Below are 21,271 nucleotides of genomic sequence, written 5' to 3' on the forward strand. Positions count from 1 at the left end.
AATTGTGAAAAAGTCTACTTTAATAGACTGGGATTTGTTTCATAGAAATTTCAAGTTGAAGGCAAAACATGTGATAGCTTTTGAGTAAAAAGGCCTTGGATCCAAGCAAAGTTTGCAGAGATAGGTATGCATTGGTCTCTGCATTGGTGCTCTGCAGTTTTTAATTCCATACATTTTCACTGTGACTCACTACATCAGGGAAGATGTAGTTTTGAATCAAGATCCCATTTGATCCTTGGATACTCATTACACCAATCCCAGGTTGTGAAAATACAGGATTGCTCACTGCGAATGAAGTCAAACCCTTAATTTAAATAAATATATTTTCTCAAGACTAAAGGTAAAGGTTCCATTATTGTCCTGTAACACTACATTTAGAATGTAACATACATGAAATTCTTTGACTTTTTTCCACCGCAAAGCAGACAGAGAGTCGCCACTTTATCCAGCGCCCCTCAAAGAAACCAACAACACCTAGTTTTCCTAGGCAGTCTCCCCTCCAAGTAATGACTAGGCCTGAGCCTGCTTACCTTGAAGGGGAGACCATCTAGGACTAACAGATGTTTAGGTTTAGGTGTAAAACTTTGTGGGTGCTTGCATGTTTTCCCTTTGATCTCTTGTGTTTCCTCCTATTTCACATCGATGTATGGGGTTGATCATGTTAATTTTGATATGTTAATTGATCACTTTAAGTTGCCCTGAGCATAGGTGAATAGTTGAATCTGGTGTATTATGAAAATGTGGGGAGAATTAAAAATAGGATTAATGTAGGATTGATGTCCATGGATATGACAGGGTTGGTGTAGACTCTGTGCTGAATCCTTCTGATTCTCTCCTACATATTTTTCCAAGTAACAAATAAACAGGAATTTTAGTAGATGTAGCCTTTAAAGCTTAGTAGCAAAAATGTTTGTGAAGAAACTTGTGCTGCAAAATACTATCACACATTGAGGCCAAAATCGTAGCTGACAACAACGTTTCTGCATGCATTTCTTTTACTGGAAAAGTATTATGGTAACAGTGAAACGGTCTTTTATTGAGTCAAGCATCACTAGACGCTACTGACACTTGACGCATACTAGTGACACGGCCGGGGGTGGTTGGAGAGTCGTGCAGGTGTTAGTTTGTACTTGACAAATGTCTTTTCCAGCTCCATGCCCCATAGAGAGTTAGGGTGGCACAGTTAGCCCAATGCAGCAAGTGCGACAATAACAAAATAAATGGTCTTGTTCTTCGTCTGTAGGTTATCCTTAACCATTCTGCCAACGAGAAGCAGAATGCTCCAGTTATTCCAAAAACATCATTAACCAATGGTAAGTTACTCTGAAGGGATTACTAGATGCCTTGAACTATATTGCATATAATTCAGTCACACCTATGGATTTAGTTATGAGTATTACTGGAGTCTTCATATTGAAATTTCACAGCTCATTACTCCCTACTTATTTTCCACAAAAGAAAGTTTTTCTCTGCCCACGTGCTCCATTTTATTACACCAAAAAGAAATTGTTTTCTTAAAATACTTGCATTATTGCTGCCTTTAATAATTCAAATGCAATGTTTGGCTGTTTACGTTGTTTTAGACTTTTTTTGTGCTTTGTGCTTCTGCCGCATTTTGGCGAAACTCATGAACTGTGAAATCTTCAATTTAACTTTGCCCTACATTCAGTGAAAGTGATGAGGTGTGATTCAGGAATATATTGAGACTCGCGGCTTATCTTTTAATATTTTACAACTACCAAAGCTAGAAATCTTCTTGTGATTGCATTTAAAATACATTGAAGCTTTCCTGAAAACACATGCAGGTGTTAGTTTGTACTTGACAAATGTCTTTTCCAGCTACATGCCCCATAGAGAGTTAGGGTGGCACAGTTAGCCCGACTGCAACACTATTACAGCACCAGTGACCCACTGTTGAATGTAAAGAGTTTGTACTTTTTCCCCATGAGTCTTGAATGGGTTTTCACTTGGTGCTTTGATTTCTTCCTTCCCTTCAAAAATGTATGGGGTCTGTTGGTTAATTGGTGTATTTGGACAGCATGGGCTCATGGGCCGGAAGGGCCTGTAACAGGGTTGGCACCAAGGGGGGACATCTGCGGCCATTGCCGCCAAGCAAGGTGCTGTGCCCCACATACGGTCACAGCCATCACTCCCGCCCCCAACCCCTCCTGCATCACTAGTATCTAGCTTGACACACACTAGCGACTCTCCACCCATCCCCGGCCGTGTCACTAGTATGCGTCAAGTGTCAGTAGCGTCTAGTGATGCTTGACTCAATAAAAGCAGCACCCTCGTCTCCTACGTTGGAAGGGTGGATGGTGTTAATGTTCATCGGAAAGTAGGTCCGAGCATCCAATAGCAATCCCCCCCCCCCTCCACCCCAGCTGAGCGAGTTTATGAGCCTTCCACTGTGCCCCCTCTAACATTCGTTCTGGCGCTGAACCTGGCCTGTAACTGTGCTATATCTATTAATCTCATTAAAAAATACGGCAGTGCTCCTTTAATGGCGACATTGCTGCTGGTGTGAACTCTGCGAGAGCGGTGATACAGGGCTGCTCTGAAGCTTTCAACAGATCGGTCCTAATGCAGTTTGCTCTGAACAGCCTGTAAACGAGCTGATGTGTTTTTAACCTACAATCATGGAGGCCTGCGCCCACGATGGCGGCATCTGTGCTTGGCAGTGGCCTTGAGAAGTTGCAGACTCTGGGGGGAGCAGCAGACTGGCACAGGGAAGAAATGGGGAGAATACTCCCTCCTCCATTGAGAGGGAGAAGCAGAGGAGGCAGCCATACAAGATGGCAAGACGGTGAACATGGCAGCAGACCAGCGAGGGGCTTAGTGGCTGAAGGACCCACACAGGCCTGTGGGCAACTTGTGGTTGGGGGGACCCTCACAGGTTTTGGGCTGTTAGAGACTGGCTCGTGGAAACCAGATAATGGAACTGAGATTTAAAAGGGTGCTGAGAGCAAAAATTGTGCCCAAAAGGCATTGGACACTGGAGGGTTCCTGATTGTATTGGAGGTTTGGATCTGGAGCTTGGGTTGCCGATCGATCAGTCATTAGTCTGTGCGGCTGCGGGATGGCTGGAGGCAAATCCACTGACACTCAGTGACTCTGAAGGGATTCTCTTTTGCTCATCTTTCTCTTGTTCTGTCAGCTGCACCAGGCGACACTAATGGTTGTGTGGCATTAAATGACAACAAATGGAGCATTTTCAAAAGTCAGACGGTTGACCAACTTCCTGTAACCACCCAGCTCCTGAGCTTGCATCACTGTTTGCTCTGCGCATCTTTCATCCTCATGAAGAACCACCTTTCAACACTGACTGGAAAACGAACGGGCATTGCTCACATTTGATAATGATGGAACTATAGAACACTACAGCACAGAAGCAGGTGCTTTCGACCCTATTAGTCTGTGGCAAACCATTTTTTGAGTTTTTTTTGTCACATACAATTGTGATTTGCTGTTGCCTAGCAGGTACTTGTATAAAAAGAAGTGTAATAGTAAACATAATTGAATTAAAAAAGAAAATAAATACATAAGGTAGATAATAAATATTCACACTAATTCGAGGGATGCAACAGTACTGTTGGACAGTTCATGATTCATGTAATGGGGAGGTTCAAGAGTCTGACAGCTGTTGGTAAGAAACTCAAGGTGGTGGTTTTCAGGTAACAGAGAGAAGTTGTGACCAGGGTGGTTGGGGTCTTGGTGATGTGGGCTGCCTCTTGTGGCAGGGCATCATGTAGACATCTACCACAATTGAGCCTGTGATTTTTTTGGGATGATTCTTGGATCAATTAGGCAGCCCTTTTCTTTTGACTGCAATATGCTCTCATTTAATAAATGTAATTAATTAAATATGATTTAAAGTGCTCTGACATTTTTCCAGTAAGGGCGGCATGGTTGGCAGAGTGGTTAGCGCAGACCTTTACAGAGCCAGCGATTGGGACCAACGTTCGAATCTCGTGCTGTCTGAAAGGAGTTTGTACGTTCTCCCTGTGTCTTCGTGAGTTTTCGCGGGGGCTCCAGTTTCCTCACACTATTCGAAACATACTGGGTGTGTTGGTTAATTGGGTGGCACCAACCCCTGGGCCGAAATGGTTTGTTACAGTGCTGAGTGTCCAAATATTTTTTTTTTTAATTAAAAATTGTTTGAAGCAGGGGTTAGGATAAATCTTTAATTCCTGGAAACCCCAAGTCAATTTTGGAGGTTGTCAGTTTCATGCATGTTGGATTCTCCAAAAGTTTTATCATTCGTTTTAGTAGTGGTTTTACAATCAGGTCGTCAACACTTTCTGTTTCGTCCGGCAAATTCCTCACTTTTTCTTCTGATACTTTTTTTTATAACAATTACACATCAGCATCTTTAAAGACAATGTTTTTGATTTAAAAAAAAAACATTGAAAGTTTTTGTCTCTTATCTGCATTTATCTTTTCCTTTGCTAAAATGAAACCTTTTTTTAATAGCTGCCCTCGAGAGTCTGCAGGAAATCACAAGTTGTTTGAAGGATTTTGAGTCTGAAATGGAGGATCTTCAACAATCAGTTGTTGGAAGGTAGCAAGTCCTTTAAAATAAAGAAATAACTTTGAATTCAAGTACTTTCATTTGGTCTTGGGTTCTCTTCAAGGCTGGCAGTACATTGAGAGGCCAGACCTACAGGTTGTTGGTGAATCAAGGGTCCCTTCATCAAGGAGATGGGCAAAAGGCTCCCACTTCTGTAATTGTCAGTGCAAGCAATGGAGACTGAATGATTTGATTGGTTGTTACATTTTCTGAATGTTACCTTATTTACCTTGGGATTTAGTAATGTATATCAGTTTCATAAGTGGACCTTGTGTATTCTGGAATTTGGAGTGAACTGCTCAGTGACTTGAATGCTGTCTGACCTACTCATTCTCACACTTTCTGCATATATTTTAGACTTTCAACAATTGTGGTTTGTTTGCTTTTCATTCACTGCCAATGTGCAAGAGCATGATGTTGTAATGTAGAACCTTGGTACGTGTACCAGCTATCCAGTGGCATATTAACTACCACCTGTGCCCCAAGGCTGAGCTTTAAGTAAGGCTCCCCTTGACCTTGCCCCCAGCCCCACCCTTCATTTAATAGAATAAAGTAAAGTTACGTTAAATGACATATTAGGGGTTTCCAAAGTGGTTGATATTGACCCCTAGGGGTTGATGGGACTATCCAAAGAGTCGAAAATGCCAGGGAGGGTCGATAAATGCCGGGGGGTGGGGGGGTGATTGAACTTTTGGGGTCAAAAGAATTGTAGAGCCCGAAGTCCCCACTCCTGCCTGGGAGCCTGAGGCCCCTGCCGAGCCCCTCTCCCTTCCGAGCCCCTAGGATTAAGCCTACTCAGCCTAATGGTTAATCTGTCACTGCAGCTATCACAATCATCTGTACTGGGGTGGCCAACCTTTTAATTTTTAATTTAACAGGCCATTTCATCCCATGATCCATGCCCCCCAATTAACCTACACCTCCTGTACATATTCGTGCGCTGAAATGGCCTGTTATCGATATTTTTCATTGAGATTTGCTAATTTCAAGTGTTTCACTTTATGAAAACTGAAAAAGAAATGCCTATTCATGTTGATGTCGATAGGCAGTTTTGCTTCCCTTTTGTATATTTGAAGAAACTTCACTCTCCTTGTATATGTGGTAATGCATCTCTTTACTATATTTTTAAAATAATTGTTTTCTGGATCCTCTGATTGATTAATTATTTTTTTTTATTTTAAGTAGTTAAAATTATGTCTTGTAAAGTATGTACATCAGAGCTTAATAAATACTGGAGCAGTGATTAATATTTTAGCAATTTCAATAATATTTCTAAATAATAAACTTTTCTAAGTTTCATAATTACTCTATTCATATTACTATTTAAATTACATGCTTGTGGAAATTTTGCTATTTTGTTCCTTGATGATTTCATCCTCCAGCTTTCTTTTGGCTTTAATTTTTTTTTAAAAAACTTCTCTTCCTTTTTCAATGAACTCATGATGTGTTTTCCTGAGTAATGTGCTTGGCTTCAGATTCCAGCATCTTCAGTCTCCTGTGTGTCTTGGGTTTTTAAATTTAATTTGGAGATCCAGCAGGGTAATTATTGATTATCATCCCTGTTGCCTTCATCTCTTACTGGTGGAGGACAGTTGTATATTAGAGAGTGTGAAATGTAGCAAACTGAATGCAAGGTAAAAGCTTATTTATTGTTTATTTACTGGTGAGCAATCCTGAATAAAACTGGTATGTAGCTTGTTGGCATTATAACTTTCCTATGAACAGAAAACATAATTCTGTTCACGTTGCAGACTGCCACTATATTGTGATTTTATTTAGTTTCTTGGCCGCCATTTACTCCCATGTTTGTTCTGCAGTTAAGGGAAAGGCATCCCGAGTTCCACTCTGATCTAAATAATGTAACAAAAATAAAATAACCTAATTAAAAGCAAAATAGCTTACAAATTATTCCAAAATTAAAGTTCAAATTAAATTTTTAAAAAAAAATGTGCTTTCTGCCTTTAAACCATAAATGGTACCTCCAGTCCTTCGCAATGTCTGGACAAATGTGGGATCAGAGAAATATTTTTCCCAGCATTGTACTAGGGAATTTCTGGCATTTTGCTATCTGCTGTTGGACAAGAGTAGTAAATCCTGTACTTCCAGCAGGTCAGGATAAATTTTGTATTAATGATAGCACAGTTCAATTCACTGACTTTTTCCTCTATTACTTTTCCTTGACAATTCACCTTTTGCTGCATCTTGTGAGTTCTATATTTGTTGTTTTTTGTGGTCTCTGAATGCAGGTTCACTGAGGTGAAGAATTTGATAGAGTCTCTACCAAAGCAGTTACCATGGAAATCTTCATGTGAGTAACTGTTCAGTTTTTTTTTCTATCTTCTTGGTCTTTATTAATATTAAATGACAAATTCGGCAGGCATGATTTATAATGAAAGGTTTATACATTAACGGTAGTCCTGGGCTTGTATTCATTTTTGCCTTATTTCTTCCTAACATCTCAAATTAATTAATTTATCTTTTAAATATTGCAATTCATAAAAATAAGAATTTGGACTTTCTGTAAGATTATCCAAGCATCATCAAAATAAATTTTAAAAAATTCCATATACATCTGCCTGGAAATTGGATTGAAACTCTGAACGTATTAAAGTGATGTTCTCTTGAACACCAGTAATAGTTTGAGCTTCCCTCCCCACCCTGAAAAATAAGTCATGGAAATTGTACTGTCAATTTTTCCACCATGAAAGAAGTTGAGCTACAAGATGATGCACTTCCTGAAGGGCATTGCAATTAATTTTTGATTGCAGAGCCTTTGCCAAGATGCAGGCTGTGAATGTTGTATGCAAAAAAGATCTTTCTGAAGTTGCATATAATGGTGGAATGGAGGCGAGGCAAAAACAGAGTGATCTTCATTGGATGTGGCAACCCTCATCTGAGGCATGGTTCAGATGAAGACCCTCACCTTTGAGAAGCAGGATGATTAGTGATATACTGAAATGCACAAAACAAAATGCTGCAATGATGGAGCAAGGGAAATGTTGTACCAATATTTTGATCATTAGTCATCATTTTGAGTTGTTCAGACGTAATAGAAACATTAAAGTTAGAATCTTGGCCATTTTTTTTGCCATGACTGATTTAATGTCAGTAATTTGACATGATTGTAGGCATTGTCTTGTTACGTCACTGACCAGCAACAATAGAAATTCAAGGGATGGTTATTGTTTTTCTTTTAAAACAATATTTATTAATAACTACTAATAATATAACTTATCTAAACTTAATCCCAATTATATGCAAATATATTTATGTGTGTGTGATACCCAAACCATTACAGCTTATGAAGAATTCTGTTGTTGTATATCTTAAGAATTTTACTAAAATGGATCTTGGTTTTTGCTGCGGTTGTGGTTTCGGGGCTAAAGTTCTATATGCCCTCTCTATTTCCATTTCTTCCTGTAATTCTGGTCTTCCTAGGACCCTGGGGATCCAATGTTTTATAAATTCTCTCATATTCTTGCCTTCTTCATCTTCCTTAAGGCCCACTATCTTTATATTATTTCTTCTATTATAGTTTTCTATTATATCTATCTTCTGTGCCTCTTTAACTTTTTTATTAGATTCTTCTAATTTCTCTTTTAATTCCTCTACTTCCATTTCTACAATTATTTCTCGTTCTTCCATATTTTCCATTCTTTTTCCTATCTCTGATATGGCCATTTCTATTTTATTCATTTTTTCTTCTGCATTCTTAATTCTTTTTATCTCATTAAATTCTTGTAATTGCCATTCTTTTACTGATTCCATATATTCTTTAAAAAAAGATACATCCATTGTCTTGCCTTTCTCTTCTTCTTCCACTTCTTTCTGTTCTTCTTCTTCTTCTTCCTCTGGATTGACCATCTGTTGTTTCCTTGTTTTCTTTTTACCCTCTTCTTTCTTGTTGTCATTTTCTCTGTTCTGCACCTGCTGCTGTGCTGCACGTGTCTCTCTCAGCTGTGGAGATCGACTCCGCAGCTGTTCCCCCCTTCCGTCAGTGTGTTTTTTTGCATGCGCATCGCGCACTTTTACTTGGCTCTGCGAGCCATTTTTGTAGTCCCGAGCCCGGGACTTCCACTGACCTGAGGGAGCGGCCTTCTCTCTCCGTGGCGGGTCTCTTCGGACAGGTAAGGCCTTCACCTTCTTCTTCCAACATTCTTTCTTCCTCTTTTCTTCCCGTTGTTTTCGACTTTTCTCTCTTCGCTGCCATTTTCTTCTCACCTTTATTTTTACTTTGTTGTAAATTTTAATCTTGTACCTTTGTGCTTTGTGTGTTTTTTTTTTAAACTTTTCGGGAGAGGGCTGGAATTCCCTGACCGGCCACTACTCCATCACGTGACTCCTCCTCAGCTTATGAAGAATTCTGGAAAGCCATTGCAAATTTCATTCTTAGACGTCCATATTTAAAACTCAGACTTTTAAACGGGTGCCCCAGAAGTAATTACAAAGGAGGTGGAAGTGACTGGACTGTTAAAAACTCACTAATCCTTGTCGGGGTTTCTTGCTGAGAAAACCTTTTGGACAAATGGTTGTCATAAGTTCTTTCTAGGGGAGCAAAGCAAGCAACTTCCACAATGCTTCCAAAACCCAGGCACACATCATGGAACCATAGAACACAGAAAACAGGTATTCTGCCCTTTTAGTCTGTTCTGACTATTTTTCAGCTAGGACCAATAACCCTCCAGACCTCTCTCATCCATACATCTATCTAATTTATCCCTAAAACCACACCCACCACATTAGATGGTAGCTCAATCCACACTCCCACTGCTCACACTGAGTGAAGATGTTCCCCCTAAACCTTTCCCCCTTTACATTAAAGCCATGTCCTCTTGTATTTATCCAATCTCAGTGGAAAGAGCCTACTCACATTTACTCTGTCTATACTCCTCATAGGTTTGAAAACCTCTATCAGATCTTCCCCTTCTTCATTCCAAGGAATAAAGTCATAAACTGTTTAATTTTCCTCTGTAACTCATCTCCTGAAGTTCTGGCAACATCCAAGTAAATCTTCTCTGCACTCTTTCAATCTTATTAATATCCTTCCTGTAGTTAGGTTACCAGAACTGCAGCAACTTGTCTTAAGCAACTTCAACATAATATCCCAACTCCTATACTTAATACTTCAATTTATAAAAGCCAAAAGCTTTCTTTACAACTCTGTTCACCTGTGACGCCACCTTCAGGGAACAATGTACCTGTATCCCAAAGTTTCTTTGCTCCTCTACGTTTCTCTGTACCATTTACAGCATATGTCCTTCCTGGATTTGCTCTTCCAAAATGCAATACCTCACACTTGTCTGCATTAACCTCCATCATCCATTTACTAGTTCATTCTCTCACTTGGTATAGAGCCGTCTGCCAGCTTTGAAAATCTTCCTCACTGTCCACGACGCTTCCTATCTTTGTGTCATCAGCAAACTCGCTGGTCCAGTTTAACACGTTATCATCCAGACAACAATAATAGTCCCAACACAGACCCCTTGTCACAGGCCTCCAGTCTGAGAAGCAACCATCCATTTGTCTTCTCCTACACAGCCAATTTCAAATCCAGTTTACCACCCCCTCTATATATACCTAGTGTCTTAACCTTCTGAACTCACCTCCTACGTAGGACCTTGTCAAAGGCCTTACTAAAGTCCACTGTCTTTCCTTCATCTACCTTCTTGGTAACTTCCTCAAAAATCTCTACAAGATACATTAAACACAATCTACCATGAACAAAGCCATGCTGACTGTCCTTTAATTAGCCCATGACTGTTCAAATACCTATATAGCCCATCTCTCAGAACTCCTTTCAATAATTTACTTACTATTAATGTCAGGCTCACTAGCCTGTAGTTGCCTGGTTTACTTCTGGAGCCTTTCTGAAACAGAGGGACAACATGAGCTACTCTCCAATCCTCTTGCACCTCTCCCATGGCGAAGGAAAGTTTGAATATATCTGTCAGGACACCTGCAATTTCAACACTTGTCTTCCTCAAGGTCCGAGGAATGATCATATGGCCCAGGGGATTTGTCCACCTTTATTTGCTGTAAGGCAGCAAGCACCTCCTCTTCCTTAATCTCCATATGCTTCATGATACTTCTATTTGTTTCCCTTCTATCCGTATGCACTCTGCCAGTTTCCTGAATAAATACTGATGCAAAAAAAAAACTAAGATCTCCCCCATTTTGTGAGGCTCCACACATAGTTGACCTATGGCGACTTGGACATTGGCAACTTCAGGGGTTTCTACGAGGCTCTAAAGGCTGTGTACGGCCCCTCACCCCAAGTCCAAAGCCCGCTGCGCAGCTCAGACGGCAAAGTCCTCCTCAGCGACAAGATCTCCATCCTCAACCGATGGTCAGAACACTTCCAATCTCTTTTCAGTACCAACCGCTCAGTCCAAGATTCCGCCCTGCTCCAGCTCCCTCAACAGCCCCTAAGGCTAGAGCTGGATGAGGTTCCCACCCTGGATGAGACATATAAGGCAATCGAACAACTGAAAAGTGGCAAAGCAGCAGGTATGGATGGAATCCCCCCAGAAGTCTGGAAGGCTGGCGGCAAAACTCTGCATGCCAAACTGCATGAGTTTTTCAAGCTTTGTTGGGACCAAGGTAAACTGCCTCAGGATCTTCGTGATGCCACCATCATCACCCTGTACAAAAACAAAGGCGAGAAATCAGACTGCTCAAACTACAGGGGAATCACGTTGCTCTCCATTGCAGGCAAAATCTTCGCTAGGATTCTACTAAATAGAATAATACCTAGTGTCGCTGAGAATATTCTCCCAGAATCACAGTGCGGCTTTCGCGCTAACAGAGGAACCACTGACATGGTCTTTGCCCTCAGACAGCTCCAAGAAAAGTGTAGAGAACAAAACAAAGGACTCTACATCACCTTTGTTGACCTCACCAAAGCCTTCGACACCGTGAGCAGGAAAGGGCTTTGGCAAATACTAGAGCGCATCGGATGTCCCCCAAAGTTCCTCAACATGATTATCCAACTGCACGAAAACCAACAAGGTCGGGTCAGATACAGCAATGAGCTCTCTGAACCCTTCTCCATTAACAATGGCGTGAAGCAAGGCTGTGTTCTGGCACCAACCCTCTTTTCAATCTTCTTCAGCATGATGCTGAACCAAGCCATGAAAGACCCCAACAATGAAGACGCTGTTTACATCCGGTACCGCACGGATGGCAGTCTCTTCAATCTGAGGCGCCTGCAAGCTCACACCAAGACACAAGAGAAACTTGTCCGTGAACTACTCTTTGCAGATGATGCCGCTTTAGTTGCCCATTCAGAGCCAGCTCTTCAGCGCTTGACGTCCTGCTTTGCGGAAACTGCCAAAATGTTTGGCCTGGAAGTCAGCCTGAAGAAAACTGAGGTCCTCCATCAGCCAGCTCCCCACCATGACTACCAGCCCCCCCACATCTCCATCGGGCACACAAAACTCAAAACGGTCAACCAGTTTACCTATCTCGGCTGCACCATTTCATCAGATGCAAGGATCGACAATGAGATAGACAACAGACTCGCCAAGGCAAATAGCGCCTTTGGAAGACTACACAAAAGAGTCTGGAAAAACAACCAACTGAAAAACCTCACAAAGATAAGCGTATACAGAGCCGTTGTCATACCCACAGTCCTGTTCGGCTCCGAATCATGGGTCCTCTACCGGCACCACCTACGGCTCCTAGAACGCTTCCACCAGCGTTGTCTCCGCTCCATCCTCAACATCCATTGGAGCGCTCACACCCCTAACGTCGAGGTACTCGAGATGGCAGAGGTCGACAGCATCGAGTCCACGCTGCTGAAGATCCAGCTGCGCTGGATGGGTCACGTCTCCAGAATGGAGGACCATCGCCTTCCCAAGATCGTATTATATGGCGAGCTCTCCACTGGCCACCGTGACAGAGGTGCACCAAAGAAAAGGTACAAGGACTGCCTAAAGAAATCTCTTGGTGCCTGCCACATTGACCACCGCCAGTGGGCTGATAACGCCTCAAACCGTGCATCTTGGCGCCTCACAGTTTGGCGGGCAGCAGCCTCCTTTGAAGAAGACCGCAGAGCCCACCTCACTGACAAAAGGCAAAGGAGGAAAAACCCAACACCCAACCCCAACCAACCAATTTTCCCTTGCAACCGCTGCAATCGTGTCTGCCTGTCCCGCATCGGACTGGTCAGCCACAAACGAGCCTGCAGCTGACGTGGACTTTTTACCCCCTCCATAAATCTTCGTCCGCGAAGCCAAGCCAAAGAAGAAGAAGAAGACACATAGTTGACCACTCTGATCCTCTAGTGGACCATTTTTATCCCTTGTTATCCCTCTTACTCTTAATATACTTGTAGAAATTATTCAGATTTACCTTTACATTATCTGCCAAAACATCCTCATGCCTTCTCTTTAGCCTCCTGGTTTCCTTCTTCAGTATTCTCGTATATTTTCTACATTCTGCAAGTACCTCATTTGCTCTTTTTTTGCCTATACCAGTTTGCAGTGAACTGAGATTCACTGGTGGTGTGTTGTACTGATGGCTGGCTCCGCCCCCAGCTACCCAAATATAACCCTGATATCCTGCCTAAACCCTGAGCTCCTCTGAAGATCACTGTATGACCCTACCCTCAGTTATAAGCTAATAAAGGTGCATGTTCTCCCTCCAGTTGTGAGAGCTTTTATTCATGTTACAATTTTCTTAGCTTATTCCCTAAACAATGGAAGCACTATTCAAGCCAGGTATGCAGCTGATAGACCTTCTGTCCCCCGACACGGCCAAGGAGTTTGCATACTGGCTCGATTGCTTCCAGGCCTACCTGAACGTGACCAGAGATGTCTTCCAAACCGATGAACTCAGGAGGTCCACACTCATTTTGAGGGTAGGAACAAAAGGGTATGCGGTCATCAGGGACTGCACTACATAGGACGCTGCCATCGAGGCTTTGAAGGCTCGATACCTGAAGTCTCAAAACTAGCAAGTGCGTGTTCAGAACTAAACGTCTGGCTCTCCTTGGCTATGTGATGGAGAATGACATCATTGGCCCCGATCCGATGCACCCCCTGCTAGAGCTCCCGTTCCCAGGTCTACGAAGGCTTTGAGGAGATTCCTGGGGTTTTTCTCATATTACGCCCAGTGGATCCCTCAAGACGTTGATAAGGTTCACCCTCTCTTAAAGAAAACACTATTTTCTCCCTTTCGGCTGAAGCCCAAACAGCTTTTAATCATCTCCAAAATCACATTGTGAAATCCGCCATGCACGCGGTGGACAAGAATGTACCTTTGCAAGTGGAAAGCGATGCTTCGGACATAGCCCTGGCCGCTACCCTCAACCAGGCGGACAGGCCAGTTGCATTCTTTTCTTGGGCATTGCAAGACCATGAGCTATGGAACCCCTCTGTGGAAAAGGAGGCGCAAGCCATTGTAGAACCCATGAGTCATTACCTGGCTGGTAGGAAATTTACACTCCTCACTGACCAGCGCTCTGTCACATTCATGTTTAATAATGTCAAGAGGGGCAAAATCAAAAATGGCAAAATTGCTAAGTGGAGGATCGAGCTCTCCACCTACAATTATGACATTGCCTATCAGCCAGGAGCCCTTAATAACCCTCCAGATGCCTTATCCAGAGGAAGCTGTGCCTCTGCACTCACCGGTCAACTCCAGTCTCTGCATAATGAGCTCTACCATCCAGGGGTCACCCGCATGGCTCATTTTGTCAAGGTACGCAATCTGCCTTCTCCATGGAAGGTGTCAGGGAAATGACCAGGTCTTGCCAGGTTTGCTCAGAGTGGGAGCTGCACTTCTACCACGCTGCAAAGGCGCACCTGATCAAGTCATCCAGGCCCTTTGAATGGCTCAGTGTCGATTTTAAGGGACCCTTCCCCTCCACGAACAGGAACACTTCCTCTCTATCATTGATGGGTGTCCTGGGTAAACTTATACCTCTCACTTTGTTCGATTTAGATTGGTCACAGTGTTTGAGCTACCGAAAGAAAATAGACACACACACACCGAGAGCACTTCAGTTTAAATAAATGTTTATTACAAATTCAAAAGCTGATTTCACACTACAATATGCAAGCCCTTCCCAACTATACTTATCAACACTTGGACTGGTCCTAACTGCCAAAGCGAGGCAACGACTGCACACTTGTAGTAGGTTGTCAGGGCGCCGGTAGCAGCTTCTCCACCTCCCCCGACCGGGACGTTGCTCGGACTCTGGCCGTTCTTCCTTCTTGACAAGGGGTGTTCCCACCCCTCGGAGAGTCTAAACTTCAGCAGCAGGACCACAGGCTTATATACCCCAAAAACAATTAATCATGTGCCTACTCCTTCTAACATTTGTCAGTCAAAATCAAAACTGAACATTATATTCTACAATTTAGAAGATTAATTATTATGGAACCAGGATGTTATGATTTCCTGCTTTCTCTCGTAGATACAAACTTCTCGAGCAAGACAGGTTGTGAACAATTCGTCAATTTCAGAGTGTCGCATTTGACAACTGCTTTCCCTGGGCCTCACAGTGGAATTCCATTTCAAAGTGTATCTTCAGATAAATCCCCATGGCTGAATTTAATTACATCTGCTAGTTCTGACAGTAAGGTGACCTGAGTGTGGCCCCAGTGTTGTCAGTTCCACATAAGCAAAAAGCATCTGGGCACATGGTTTTAATCCTCCATCACAATGAGTACTCTTGTTTCCCGTTCACCATTCCGTGTCCGGACATGTCCACTTTGTCAGTCATAAAGGCCCTAAATTCCATTTTCACCCTGTTCAGGTATTCCCAGTTATATTCATAGCGACTGGGGCTCATCCTTTATGAGTGACGAGCTATGTCAGTACCTGCTGGCGAGGGGCATCGCATCCAGCAGGACTACGAGCTACAACCCCCGGGGGAACAGGCAGGTTGAACAGGCACGATCTGGAAGGCTATCAAACTGGCAGGAAGTCCATCCTATGGCACACCCTTCATTGGTTGCTACTTTGTACTGTGACCAACAGTACTCCTCATGAGCTTCTATTCAATTTTGAAAGGTTGGCATTGGGAATCACACTCCCATCCTGGCATACAACTCCTGGTCCGGACTTTCTCAGGAAGCATGTGAGGAGAAGCAAGACTGACACCGCACCCCCCCCCGCCCAGGTGGAAAGGTGAAACTGTTCCATGCCAATCTCACATACACCTATGTGGAGTACCCGGATGACAGGGAGGACAGTCTCCATCAGGGACTTGGCGCCCACCAGAACAGAGGGTCCATTGCCTCAAGTGCCCTGCAAGCTACGGAGCTCATTCCCACCACCCTGAATCAGGGCCTCAGGGAAACCAGTTCAGGAGGAAAGTGCAACCCCTTCTACCGTAGAGCCGGAGACCCAGCCCGCCACTCCTCCCCCAGAAGGGGACCACAAAACTCAAGGATCCCAAGACCCTCCTGTTCTTAGGTGCTCCACCAGGATCTCCAGACCCCCAGACCATTTAAATTTGTAAATTGTATATTTTTTTTCTGAATCAATGTTCTCTGTCTTCATCCACAGACCCTAAATTCTGCAGGAAGGGGTGAATGCAGTGAACTGAGATTCACTGGTGGCTGGCTCCATCCCCAGCTACCCATATAGAACCCTAGTTTCCCACCTAAACCCTGAGCTGCTCTGAAGGCCACTGTAAGACCCTACCCTCAATTATAAGCTAATAAAACTGTATGCTCTCCCTCCAGTCATGAGAGCTTTTATTCACGCTACACAGTTATACACCTCTCTTTTTAATCATATCACCAATATTCCTTGAAAATCCAAGGTTCCTGTTAACTTTGCCTTTAATCCTGGTAGGAACATGCAAACTCTGCACTCTCAAAATCTTACCTTTGAATGCCTTCCACTTGCCAGACACGTCCTTGCTAGAAAACAGCTTATTCCAATCGAATCTTGCGAGATCCTTTTCATTTCCACAAAATTGGCCTTTCTCAATTCACATCCTCAACTTGAGGACCAGACCTATCCTTATCCATAAGTAACTTGAAATTAATGACATTATGGTCACTGGACCCAAAGTGCCCATCTCCACAGACTTCTGACCTGCCTGGTTCCCTAATAGGAGATCAAGTATTGCATCCTCTCTCATTGGTACCCTATGTATTGATTTAGAAAACTTTTCCTGTACCATTTGACAAACTCCAAGCCATCCAGTCCTTTTACAGTACAGGAGTCCCATTCAATAGGCGGAAAGTTAAAATTTCCGACTACAACTTTCTGTTTCTTACAATGGTCTGCTATCTTCCGACAGATTTGTGCCTCCAATGCTCTTGGGCAATTGAGTGGTCTATAATGCTCACACTTTTCCTGTTCCTTAACTCCACCCATATGGCCTCTGTAGATGAGTTCACAGTGCTGTCCTGTCTAAGCACAATTGTGATATTTTCCCTGACTAGCAATGCCACTCCTCCCCCTTTCATCCCTCCCACTCTATCATGTCCGAAACATCAGAACCCCAGAACATTGAGCTGCCAGTCCTGCCCCTCCTGCAACCGTTTTACTAATAGCAATAATGTCATAATCTCATGTGCAAATTCACACCCTAAGCTTATCTGCCTTGCATTGAAATAGATACATCTGAGATCATTTCTATCATGTACAAGCCTCTGCTTTCTGTCTTTACATGCAGTCCTCACACGACCCCACCTCACTATCTGCTCTATCACTTTGATTTCCCTCCCCCGCAAAGCTAGTTTAGCAAACCTACCTGCAAGGATGCTAGTCCCCCTCCAGTTCAGGTGCAAACTGTTCTGTTGAAACAAGTCCCACCTTCCCTGGAACAAAGCATAATTATCCAGAAAGAAGAAGCCCTCCCTTCTGCACCATCTTTTTGGCTATGTGTTTAGCCTCACCAGCACGTGGCACAGGTTGCAATCCTGAGATTACCACCCTAGAGTCCTGTGCCTCAACTTTGCACTGAACTCCCTAAACTCTCCTAGCAGGACCTCCTCACCTTTCCTACCCACATCATCGGTCCCTTCATGGACCACGACATCTGGCTGCTTACCCTCCCTCCTTAGAAGTGGGAGAACTTCATCCAAGATATCTCAGACCCTGGCACCAGGGAGGCCACAGACCATATCTAGGATTCTTGATCTCTCCCACAGAACCACCTATCTGTTCCCCTAACTATCGAATCTCTATCTCTACTGCACTCCTCTCCTCCCTCCTTCCCTTTTGAGCTGAGGGACCGACCAGAGATGTAACCACTGCAACTTGTCTCTGGTAGGTCATCCCCAACAAAAAATATCCGAAACAGTATACCTATTATTGATGGGAACAGCCACATGGGTACTCTGCCTCTTCCCCTTGCCGTCCCTGACAGTCACCAGCTGCCATCCTCCTGGCTCTTTAGGGGTGATTGCCTCCATAAAGCTCCTCTGGATCACTGCCTCTTCCTCCTGAATGATTCGAAGTTCATCCAGCTGTCGCTCCAGCTCCCAAACACGGTTGATCAGGAGTTGCAGCTGGGTGCACCTCTTGAGGATGATGTCCCTGACTTCCCACATCAGAACACTAGACTGCCCTAACCCCTGCCTCCAGTACCCAATTCCTCAGTTAATTGACAAACATAAAGAATCTTACCTTACTGGGAACAACTTCCTCCTCAGCCACTACTAAACAAAGCCAAAATGTCTCTCTCTGAGCCACTCTGTTTGCTGGCTGCTTTAACAGCCATCCCTCTTTTTAAATGTCCTTATCTATTATCTCAATGATTCCCTAATCGATTAATTCAATTGCAGCCTCCTGACTCCAACTCAAAAAGTCGAACTGACCATCACAATGGTCACGATCCAATGCAGGAATTCTCCTGTTTACTTGGATACGGGACAATCAAAATGACCATTACAATGGTCATGGTTGTTCAATAATTACCCTGACCAGGAGAATCAGCTGAATTGTCCATTTCACACAAAGTTACTCCACCTCTGTGTTCATCCGATGGCTGTTGGACCCTAATGAAAAGCTCTCTTTTTCTAAGTGTCCCATCTGTTTTCCTGGATTGCTCTTTTCTTTGAGTAATGTCTCTACTTAATGGTCCCACTCACTGTCACCACAAGCTGTGAATGATTCCAGTCCATTTTAACCCTTAAAATGATAGTCACACTAAATTAAATGGGAGCTCGTAATCGTTGTTATAAGGTTGTTCAAGCCCTTCAGCCCATCACGTTCATTTTGCCCATTGTACCTTTCTGCGCTAATTCCACTTTCCTGCATTAGCTCCGTAGCTTTCTGGGCCTTCATGATTCAAGTACTTGTCTTCTAGATGGTGATCTATGAGAAAACCAGAAGTGCCTGGTCTAATTTAGCATAAATTGCTATTTTACCAAGAAATGCTGCAATCACAGGCAGCATCCACTTTGTAAAATTGGTTTTGGGTCAAGAAGAGGAGATATTTGTAAAGGGGACTTTTGAGGAGACTTGATATCTGCCAGACATTTAAGACATGCACTTAAATAGGAAAAGCATGGAAATTAAGACATGAAAGTCTGCAGACACTGTGGTTAAAGTAAAAACTCAAAGAAACCCAGCAGGTCAAACAGTGTACTTTATATAGCAAAGATACATAACCAACATTTCGGGCTTGAGCCCTTCATCAAAGGTTTGAAAATTGTTGGCCAAGAACAGAAGTTCATGGACCTAAAGTGGGTAAATGGGATGTGGAGATGGGAAAAATGCTCTGTAAAAAGTGTTGAAGAAAATGCTATTTTCTGTGATCTACCTCTCTGTGAATTGAAGAACTGCCATCAAAATAGTATTGGATTGTTAAAGTTTATTTGAGTTCTGGAATAGTACTTGGATCAATAATCTTTAACTTAAAGGGGTGTTACGAGCTCAGAGGACCCCAAAACCCAGCAGCAATATATATTCACCAAGACAAATGGTCACTTAAAGAAAAGTTGTTTTAATTATCTTTAAACGAGAAAACAGAATCACACTTTAACTTATCACTATTGACTTAACTAACCTAACTTAACCCCTTTCTAATTCTAAGTGTGTGTGTGTGTGTGTGTGTGTGTGTAGTTCAGAAAAGTTCTTTGATTCACATCCAATCTCACTTCTCATTCCTCCAAGTTCACTGGTTGCAGGCAATTCTTATACTGTGCACAGACTTTAACATTTAGTTCACCAGGCTTTGGTGCTTGAAAGGTAAATGGTTACCACTCAGAAAGGTTCTTGTCGGTTTTCAGAGAGAGATTTGGTGTTTGCTGGACACCCTCAACTGATTCCTTGTAACCAGTGTCTTGCCGAAGAAAATTGCCCCCTCAGGATTTTCCAGATGATAACCTCTTTCTTTCAAGTCACCACAGAGTTCTTTTTTGTTTCTCTTATTTCAAGTGGAACATTAGACAGCCAGTCCTCTCCTCTTGCATGAACCAAGGCTGAACTAAGCACTCACAACCCAGCTTCCAAACGGGTTTTTTTCCACAAGCTTTCCAGCTTGTCCTGTTCCAGTCCCAGCTGCTACTGCTGACTGTAAAACTGCAGAACTGAATTCTTTCTCTCTCTCTGTGTGAAAAAAGCCTCTTTTTCTCTGCTTGCAAAACCACATGACTCTCTTAGAACAGCAAGTTCCAGTCCAGACAGCCTGCAGCTCCAATGAGTTATTTCATCTGTTGCCTTTTTGTAAACTACAGTCCATTAGTGAAGTCTCTTGGGCACTCTCCAAAGCTTTGGCAAAGGCTTTTGGTGCCTGCATGTCTAGCATGAGCAGAGCTCCAGTATTTTAAATAAGATCTGTTTTAAAGTGTTTGTTTATGACTTACACTAAAAATCCTGCCCCAATTTATCTCCCAAAAACGTATCTATAATCTGTCACAGGGGTAAATGGATTTTGCAACTGAACCAAGTCAATACAAGCTCAATGGAAAAGAAATACATTTTAAATTTTAACTTGTTTCATTTCTCACAATATTTGAAAGCATTGTAAAATTGTGTTTTCAAATATTTTGTGGTTTTAAGTGACAGATCTGATATAATTGGCATTTGTGAATGACTTTTAAACTGGAGTTAAGATTGAAACTCTCTGCTACATGTCCTGTATGCTGCACTTGGATTTGTCTTCAGAAGCTTTTTGATCTCCTTAGAAGCTCCCTGTTTCAAGAGCAGGCTGAGCACTTGAATTACACCAGTGTGCCCTATTCTTTAGTGTTTTTCTTGGAAAATTGATTTCCCAAATGCAAAGGATTTGTTGAAATGTGTACTCCATCTTCAAAGGTCGGATACCTACTGCCAGCCTGATTAAAGCACAATTCACCCAATTTCTTTTGTTCATAAAAATAATCTGGATCTCTTGTCTGCTCCATTCCACAAACACAGTATGCACATGTAGTTAAAGCTGATAAAACTTTTTCTTTCATTACAAACTAACAATTGGAATCCTTGAAGTTTGTCTTGTCTTTACAATAATACTGTATTTGTATAAATGCAGATCTTGCTACATCAGCACCAGCAAGATTGACCCCAATGGCTAATCATGGAACCCGTCCACAGGCACACATCAACAGGTATGAGCTGGAATATGCCTTGTGTCGTTTGTTACTCATTTACTTCCAGCTTGAGTAATATGTCCTGTTTGTTTTTCTATTGTCTTCACTCAGTTTTCCTACTCCAAATGTAATTAAAGGGATGAGATAACTTTACATTTAATGTTGAATTATTAAGATCATTTAAGACAGCGAGGAAGAC

At 42.7% G+C, this 21,271-nt stretch overlaps 1 protein-coding gene across 11 annotated transcripts in view; it reads left to right on the forward strand.

The window, feature by feature from the left end:
• LOC138759278 (protein phosphatase 1 regulatory subunit 7-like) overlaps nt 1-21,271 on the forward strand; it is an 85,704-nt gene that overhangs the window by 58,730 nt on the left and 5,703 nt on the right. For 9 of the 11 annotated variants that reach the window (XM_069929449.1, XM_069929452.1, XM_069929450.1 and 6 more), the window contains 5 exons: nt 1,244-1,313; nt 3,896-4,012; nt 4,474-4,561; nt 6,817-6,878; nt 21,015-21,090. In XM_069929449.1, the coding sequence (XP_069785550.1) occupies nt 1,244-1,313; nt 3,896-4,012; nt 4,474-4,561; nt 6,817-6,878; nt 21,015-21,090 (413 nt within the window). The remainder of the gene's footprint in view (nt 1-1,243; nt 1,314-3,895; nt 4,013-4,473; nt 4,562-6,816; nt 6,879-21,014; nt 21,091-21,271) is intronic. The other 2 variants (XM_069929451.1, XM_069929453.1) reach the window with 2 other exon arrangements.

The sequence above is a fragment of the Narcine bancroftii genome, chromosome 3, assembly GCF_036971445.1.
Source record: "Narcine bancroftii isolate sNarBan1 chromosome 3, sNarBan1.hap1, whole genome shotgun sequence".
Classification (NCBI taxonomy): Eukaryota; Metazoa; Chordata; class Chondrichthyes; order Torpediniformes; family Narcinidae; genus Narcine; species Narcine bancroftii.